The 9039-nt window shown below is 43.9% G+C and overlaps 1 protein-coding gene across 1 annotated transcript; it reads left to right on the forward strand.

The window, feature by feature from the left end:
* The first annotated feature begins 2073 nt into the window (after positions 1 to 2073).
* On the forward strand, positions 2074 to 8913 carry LOC117936950 (BTB/POZ domain-containing protein 17). Its single transcript, XM_034860490.1, has 3 exons — positions 2074 to 2272; positions 5786 to 6080; positions 6721 to 8913. The coding sequence occupies exons 1-3, from the start codon at positions 2200 to 2202 to the stop codon at positions 7793 to 7795; spliced, it is 1443 nt and encodes a 480-aa protein (XP_034716381.1). The 5' UTR covers positions 2074 to 2199; the 3' UTR covers positions 7796 to 8913.
* The last annotated feature ends 126 nt before the right edge of the window (positions 8914 to 9039 follow it).

The raw sequence follows: 9039 nt of genomic DNA on the forward strand, positions 1-9039 counted from the left end.
GATACAGTATTAGGGGACCACTAAGGTCTATATAAAGAGACTTCAGATACAGTATTAGGGGACCACTAAGGTCTATACTGTATAAAAGCGTCCAAAGCAGCATGTCGTGGGACCTTTAAGTGGAGGCTGTTGGCTAACATCCAGACACAGAGGTCCTTTCTACCCAGAGTCATGCTGGTATAGATGAACTCATCCTGTGGGATCACCACTGACTCTGACATATGACATGTGATCCGTGCGCACAGGCTGAGGTCCACACCCCTGATATTGTATCATAAACTCAGAACCCGCACCCCCCCAGGTATCAGCTGCACGGTCGTTCTCGCTGACCTTTTTTTTGTTGAACATAGCTTGAGTTTAGGAGTTTTTGGTTTGTAATTATACATATAAAAAACGTGACGAGGATGTGTTTTTCATTACGAGAGGGGTATTGATCACATTTAACGACACCGCCTTCACCCCCCAACGAAGCGTGCTGTAGCCTGAAGCTGGGATTAAATTGCTTGTGTTGTGTGTCACGCACATGGTCTGGACATGGTGAACACACTGGCACACATAACTGCAACAACGGCATCCATTCATTATCTGGTTTCAGTACTTCTAATGAACATCGAGCCCTCCAAACCACACACAGATATGGGTCCTTTATGCCCTCTAATACGACACACAGGAGCGTTTCCGTCCTCATGTTTAAACCGGAGATGCCAGAGCTGCAGTTTTTAAACACGTTAATGTTGTGAAACGGGCCGTTTGGTTAGGTTTAGGCACCAAAACTACACAGGAATGCATGTGGTAAAAATACAGAAAACAGATCTGGTTGCTCATTGCCTGAACTTTGTCCCGTAGTCAGTAGCTAGAATAAAAATACAGAACATGTTCTGTCATTTCAAATTCTCTCACACAAAGCTGCTCAGCTAATAAAGCTGTGAAATTAACCCTCGGAGGACAAAAGACATCCGGTGAGTCCAAGTGATTCAAGTCATTTCTTCATTTGCACTGATTCATGTGACGCTGAACGTGACGTGAGTCCGTTTGTCTCCATCTTCAAGAAAAGTTGATTATAACACATGATTGTTGAATATTCATATATAATACATATGTCTTTCCATCATCCATATTTTGACACTTTATTGATGGTTTTATATCTTTGGAGGTTTTTCTTTGACACTTTTGACACTCTCCTACGAACTCACCTGCGTTCCTCCTCTGGTTTTCCTGTCTGTAAAGCATAAATAATGAGTTATTACCCTATTCTGTTACATATAGGCTTCTAGACAACTTCATTCAGTTATTTTTAAGAAAAATATAGTTGAAAGAAAATTAAGTTTCTTATGTAGAAACTTTGAAAATGGGTCAAATTGGTCAGAAGTCCAGCAGGAAGGTTGTGTTACATCTGTACTGGCATCGTCTGCATGTTGTGGTATTTGTCCGTGTCTTTTAGTGTCTATATCTTCTCTGATGTAGGTTTGTATGTTTATGTATGTATGTTTATAATTATTATTTATCATCCCCATTATCACACGGCCTACATATGATCATCATACCTGCTGACATTATGTTTCAATGACAGGAAGGTGATCGGTGAGTCAAGGAATAAAGAAACTTACATTTTGCTTGGCTTACGTCATAATTATCACGCCACTAGAAACCTAACGATGGGTCGTAAGTGCTGTTTGAACTAACAACCTATGGGGGCATTTTTCTGGGGATGACAGTCTCTTCATGAAATGTGATGAAGATGGATTAGTTCTCACCCCCCCCCCCCCCCCCCCCCCCCCCCCCCCCCCCCCCCCCCCCCCCCCCCCCCCCCCCCCCCCCCCCCCCCCCCCCCCCCCCCCCCCCCCCCCCCCCCCCCCCCCCCCCCCCCCCCCCCACCCCCCACCCCCTCAGGCCCCACAGTCCACAGCGGCCTCCCCATCAAATCAATGCTATGCAGCAAGTGTTAATACCCAAGGATAGGAAAGTCAGAATCAACGTGGTAGTCATGGAAACAACCCAAGCCTGCTTCCGCCCACCAATTGATTGTGTGTGTGTGTGTGTGTGTGTGTGTGTCTGTGTGTGTGTGCATGCATGCATGCGGTGGGCCGGATGTGTCGAGTAGAACCCCTGTCCCACATTCAGACACAGACCCCCATCGTCCTGCGTAGCAGAGTCCACAGAAGTCCAGACAGGACAGACGGAAGGAAGGAAGGATAAAAGATGGTGAAACACGTTGCTCGGGTCCATGGTGGGATGCTGTTTTTGGCTCTGTGTCTGCTCGGGGGGGCTGCAGGTGAGTAGAGGTCCGATGCTGCTGCAGCTGCACGCTCACGCGTACTAACTCCAACAGGATCCAGCAGGATGGGGTTGTGTTGGGTCAATCTGTGTGTGGTAATCTGATCTAGTTATGCTTCTTTTTAATGTGCTGCAAAATTAGTGTGTGTGTGTGTGTGTGTGTGTGTGTATGTGTGTGTGTGTGTGTGTGTGTGTGTGTGTGTGTGTGTGTGTGTTGGAGGCATTATTGTAAATGAGTAATAGTAATAAAGTAATGATAGTGAATACCAGAGAATTTTTGTAGTGTTGCATTTGAATTTTGAAGGGTTGATTCACCCAAACCACAGATATGACTGTGAATTCATTGGAACTACTTTCTACTTAGAAAATAAAACAAGTCCCGGTATGACCGTTCTTAGGGAAGGAAAGGCGGGGTCACAAGAGGACGGGGGTACTCCGGCTGTTTTTAGGAGAACGGTTGAGCAGTGAAGGGTGTTTTTGCCACTGTAGATTTGTATTTTAATTCAGTTTACCCTTGAACACATACAGTATTTTTGTTACAATATACCTCATGCCGGGCTTTGTTATGTGCAGAGGACAGTTGTCCAGTCTCTGAATCCAACCCAGTCCCCCCTAAAAATATCAAAACATTAAAAAATATTCTCCCAGATTACATTTGATTCAACACGTCCTCATCCCATCGAGAGGCCCAGGCTGGGAAACGGCTGTTTCAGACACGTGGTTGATGTTGTGAATTGTAACAAAAGTACTTGGTTAGGTTTAGGGAAAGATGGTGGGCTGAGTTAAAATAACTATATTAGTCTGTAACGTAAGTTAAAACAAGTCTGTGGTTTTTACACGGGACCAGAAGAGCGGTCTCCTGTTTCCATTTGCTGACTTTGATGAATAACATTCAGTTGTGCTCATAACTTTACGCCCCTCCTAAAAAGAGGAATACAAAAATCTTTAAAATGTTATCTTAATGCCTTCATTTAAAAAATAGGAATAATCCAGCCTTTAAGGACACCAATTTTCTTTGTGAATGAATAATGTATTTAAAAAAAAGAAACGTTACACCCCCCTATGTTAAATTCCCATGGAGGCAATGCAGAATTATTATTTTTAAAGGAAATTGAAATAAAAAACATCCCAATCTCTAGGTATGGTGAAGGGTATGTGATCACGGGGGTCTATTTTAATTCCAAAGGCCAGGGGAACTTTATCAGGATGCATAGTGTCCTGATCCATGTAATTACTGGCCTTTAATAATAAAAAATCTGCCTGCCTCTATGGGAATGTAACATAGGGGGGTGCATACTTATTCCTCCTGTATTTTAAAGAAGAAGACAACACATAATAGATTCACAAAGAAAACTGGTGTCCTTGAAGGTTGGATTTTTCCAAATTTTTCAAAAAGATGATTTTTATTCCTCTTTCTAGTCAACTTTAGCATGTGATCCTAAACTCATGAGCACAACTGTGTTTGGGATCCGTCAAAATCCAATGCCATTTAGTTGTATGGGAAGGTAATCTTTAGGGGGCGGGGCTGCTGGGTCTGGGTTTTATTCTGCTCATTATATCAAGAGCCAACCTAACCAATTTCCAAATGTATTAATCATACTGTATTACTTGCTGATTAGGGCAAACATACCATATATTCCTCCTCCCAACCTAAATCCTTTCCACCCAGCCCCTTATAGTGTGCTCATTGGTGGAACCTGTAACTTCAGGTTGTGTGCATCTCTATTGCCTATTTCAACGTGTAAGAGCTGAGAGATTTTTACCACGAAAGAACTCTTTACCACGAAAAACCTTATAATTTTACAACTAAATTCTCAAAACATTTCAACTTTATTCTTATTTTTTGGATGAACTGGCCTTTTAATAACTTTCTTCATCTTAGCATTAGACCTTAGAGAAATGATTCTGATTTCACCCAGATAATGAGACATCTGACTGACTTTCTACAACTGAATGCCTCCTGCTACGTAAACGGGCTGCACAGTGATTTAAAGGGAACACCACGGCCAACGACTGAGTATGTGCTGTGTTCCGTTTTTATCAGCGAGAAAGGAAGTGCCAAATATTTATTAAGAATCAGGAAGAGGAACCGCACTCTGCCAATCGAGGCTCAGATCCTGGCAGTTCCAGTAATGCAGAGCAGTCTGCAGCGAAGAGGAGGTGGAGGAGGGGTGGTGTGCTAAAACCGCCTCAGCTGAGACAAAGCTTTAATTAAACATGACCCACAATCCCTCAGCGGGTGCAGCTGGACTAATCAATGGCGTAGAATTGGATGATACTGCCCTACTGTCTGACCCGGTAAATAAAGGACATGCCATGACACCGTTCTAATCCTTGCTTGTGTATGCTTTTTGACATTTTTGGAGTTTTTCTTTGATCTCTCATCGAGATCATTCAGAAAAAACAAACTTTTTTTTATTTGAACATAGATCAGACCAGTCTGTTTATGTAGAAATATGTCACTTATATCTAACACTTGACCCAAGACATGCCCAGAACAGAAGTATTTATAAAAAATGAATCTCCTGGTAACACACCAATCTACATATTCATTAACATCCTCTTCATTTACTTTTTATTTTTTTAAAGTCACTAGTAAACACTGACTTTTAAGACTTTTAACCCTTGTGTGTCTTTCTGTTGACCATGCACTTGTTATGGTCTGTTTTGACGGTTTTCTTTAAGCATTAAGTATTAAAGGATCACCCAATTCTTCTTGGCCAACGTCATTCCAACTTACTATCACTAGTTGTACACTTGTTTTTGGGATTCATCGTCAATAAACCTCATTTAAATGAAATTATACCTCATTTTTTAGTTTAAAACCCCCAGAAATAATGAATTAATTTCACTAGTAGTTAAGATCTGAGGAAGGTATGTTGATGGATGATCACAGACTGTTTTCATCCATGTTATTTGTGGCAAATTTTCTTAAAAGAAACTCATATTTTTGATGTAGAATTGATTAGAGCAAAACATCAGGGTTAAGAACAAGATTAAGATTTGTTTTTTCCAGTACTGGGTGAAAGAAATTGACTAAAATATATGAGTAAAGATCCAATGTAACCATAGACTGTTAATATTAATGGACAAAGCATCCGCTTTGGCGAAGTGCTGCAAATGCGGAAGTGCCTTAAACCTGCTTTCTATCTGGATTCCTGCAGGGGGAGACTCCTTAAACCTGCTTTATATCTGGATTCCTGCAGGGGGAGACTCCTTAAACCTGCCTTTTTTCAGTTAGCCTGAAGAAAATCTACTTTGAAATAGTTTTTATGCTCTTTTTCCGTTGACTGACTGACAAACTGGATAATAAAAGAAAGTTTTACAGCGTTTATTGTGACTGTTCATGTTTCATAAAATGTTCACAAACAACAAAGATAGCAATCATATCACATCCATAAAGGGACAGTTGCACATGGCTGTTGAAACAAAATCAAATATATGACACGCCGATATCGGACCATCTCTAGTTATAACTCAACATTTTCCTCCTTGTTCTCCGCTCCACCAGCCATGCTGAAAGTTGACAAGGTCCAGGATGGAAATGGCGGCGACGGGGACACCCTCAGCCACTCACTGACCCTGGTGCAGCGCCTGGAGGCCCTGCTGGTTCAGGGGAACGGCAGCGACGTGTCTCTCAGGGTGGAGACGCCCAGCGCAGACGAGGTGAAGGTGATCCAGTCTCACTCGCTGGTGCTCTCCCTGCAGAGCCCCGTGTTTGACGAGATCCTGCTGAACCGCAACGGCAGCACGCTGGTCCTGAAAGAGAGCTCCGACTGCGCTGCTGTGTTTGACAAGTTCATCAGGTGAGATCACATTGTCATCTCAACATTAGGGGACTCGTGAGAGTTAGATTGAGTTATCATGCCCTCTGGAGGGATGGACTCTGCAACTGCAGCCCTGTATCCGAGACAAACAATCAATGAGACAACATCAAAACCAATTGGCCGATCGGTGGTCTGCTGGGTTGCTCATCAGCAGCTGCTGCTGCGGCGGTAGCAGTTAAGACATCGAGAAGCCTGGGCCGCAACAGCAATCAATAACAAAATCTATTTTTTTTATTGTAAATGCTAATGACATTGATCAAAACCTGAATTACATTAGACCTGTGGTCTGCCACAGTGATGAAATCTTCTTGATCAAATTGGAAACTAGACGTTTTAACAGAACTGCATATTGAAAGTAATGACGGAAGTCAGTAACTAATCAGTATTTGCATGTAAACAATAAATGAAATGAGTGTGTTTTTTGAAAAGGAACGTGTCAAACAGAGAATCCTCATCTGACTCTGAAGCTGTCCCAAGTTTGTGGTGCCACTTTAAGCACTGAGACAGGTTTTAGCCTCAGAGGTCACAATCTGTATGCATGTTGTCAAGTTGGTTCAAAACGTCAATTTTGTGCTTCAAATGCTGTGACGCTCCACCTCTCCTTCCTCTCTCTGAGCAGGTATCTGTACTGTGGAGAGCTTTCTCTGCGTCTGGACCAGGCGATACCTCTACACAAGCTGGCCACTAAGTACCAAGTGATGGGTCTCCAGCAGGGTATCACCCAGTACATGAGCCAGAATGTGGCACGGGAGTCCTCCTCGGGACACGTGGCGGGCTGGTACGAGTACGCCCTGCAGGCCGGCGACGTGACTCTGAGGGACAGCTGTCTTCAGTTCATGGCCTGGAACCTGTCGTCGGTGCTGCGGAGCGGAGAGTGGGTGTCCATCAGCAGCCACCTGCTCATGTCCCTGCTGCAGCGCTCGGACCTCGTCCTGCAGAGTGAAATGGAGCTCTTTGCGGCGCTGGAGGCCTGGATTATTCAGAATGAGCCGGACGGTTTGACAGCTGAGAACGCATTGAGGGCCGTGCGTTATGCCATGATGCCGCCACGGGAGCTCTTCCGCCTACAAACCCAGTCGTCGGTCCTGGCTCGCTATCAGGAGTCGGTGCGTGATCTGCTATACATGTCCTACCAGTTCCACTCGGCGTCGCCACTGGCCATGGCCAAATACTTTGACGTAAACTGCAGCCTCTTCATGCCCAGGAACTACCTGTCGTCAGTGTGGGGGTCTGCCTGGATCATCAGCAACCCCTCGCGAGACGACCGCAGCACCAGCTTCCAGACCCAGCTGGGGCCCAGCGGCCATGACTCCAGCAAGCGGGTGACTTGGAACGCCATGTTCTCGCCACGCTGGTTACCCCTCAGCATGAGGCCGATGTACACAGAGACGGGCGCCATGCAGCCGACACGCGTTGATGGAGGGAGCCCTCGCATCATCATCACGCCGGCCACATCCAGCGCAGATTTCGCCGGGGTGAACTTCCAGAAGACGGTGCTCGTGATGGCTCAGCAGCATGGAAAATTGGTGGTGAAACACGTCTACAACTTCCACCAGAGCACGGAAGAAAACGGCGATTTCTTGGCCGAGGCCGACCTGTACCGGCGGACGTCGGAATACCTCATCGATAGCTCGCTTTTCCTCCATGTTGTGGTGAAGCCTTTGTACCAAACCCTTCTAACCAGCAAGAAATAAGCCTCCACACTCCACTCCACTTACCTCACTCAGCACAATCCAACCTTGTGAAGCCACATAGATATTTGTATACGTAGATACCGCATTTGCCGCTGTTATTTACTGGAGCGATATGTCGACCTGACCCAAGCTAGCATTAGCATCAGGACAGTTGCTTAAGCTAACTTTATGTTAGCTTTAAAGAAGGATTGACGTTAATTTTTGTTATATTAAATTGAAGACGTCCGTAACAGTTAAACATTGCAAAACACATTTTTAACACCCCTCTGTAAGCTGTATTCCATAGCACTAAGGTTTGGTTAATATAGATCTCCATGGTCAGAATGGGTCAGATGCCTGTCCCAAGATGGCGGCAGAGAGGCATCTCACACGCCAGATGCGGCATCTACGTGTGTCTATATATATGTATACATATATATATATATATATATATATATATATATATATATATATATATATATATATATATATATATATATATATATATATATATATATATATATATATATATATATATATATATGGTGAAGCAGCATCTCACTCATATCACATCGTGGGAATCCTCCTTGTGTGTGATGTTTGGCTCTTTCTCTCATATAACGGATGTTTTCATTGGGCAACTAGCACACCAAAGCTGGACTCAAGACCATCTCGGAGCATTTTGTAAATCATGATGAGACATAAGTGTAAAGTCTTGATGAAACGTGTGTGTATATTTTTTCTTACGGCCAACACATCCCACGGAAAGACCAAAACAGTGAACGTAACCACTAACTAGTCTTGTGTTTGTATCACAGCCTAATATACTGTATATCTTCTTCCTTTGTGTGATGGCGCTCCATTGCACTCCTCCACCATCCAATGGGCGACATGTAGGGGGGGGGGACATGTGAATGATGTACCCATGTGCCCCAGATGAACACACACACGGTAGTGAATTTTGACTCAACCCCACACACACCGTCTTACAGCCACAAATACTGGATGGACCAAATGTGGATTAATCCGCCGCTGAAAATAGTCCCCAACAAACATGCTAGTTACTGCTGTTTGAGGGATATTTGCTCAAAACTACAGTGACCAGCTGTTTCAGGAAATTACTGAGCATTTAAAAAATATTTTTCTTTTTTTAGGATTTGAGTAGGAACCAATGTTCTTGGGGCTGAGAGCCACAGACAGGTAGTTGGAAACAACAGACAAAACATTGCAGGTTTGAGTCTTTTCTTGGGATTAGTTTGACAATA

Source organism: Etheostoma cragini, chromosome 21 (assembly GCF_013103735.1).
Source record: "Etheostoma cragini isolate CJK2018 chromosome 21, CSU_Ecrag_1.0, whole genome shotgun sequence".
Taxonomy (NCBI): domain Eukaryota; kingdom Metazoa; phylum Chordata; class Actinopteri; order Perciformes; family Percidae; genus Etheostoma; species Etheostoma cragini.

Excerpts from the sequence above, each read along its gene's own strand:
- LOC117936950 (XM_034860490.1), top strand. The coding sequence starts at position 2,200 with ATGGTGAAACACGTTGCTCGGGTCCATGGTGGGATGCTGTTTTTGGCT. Across the intron at positions 2,273-5,785 it reads TCTGCTCGGGGGGGCTGCAG|CCATGCTGAAAGTTGACAAG; the intron begins GTGAGTAGAGGT and ends CCGCTCCACCAG. Across the intron at positions 6,081-6,720 it reads GTGTTTGACAAGTTCATCAG|GTATCTGTACTGTGGAGAGC; the intron begins GTGAGATCACAT and ends CTCTCTGAGCAG.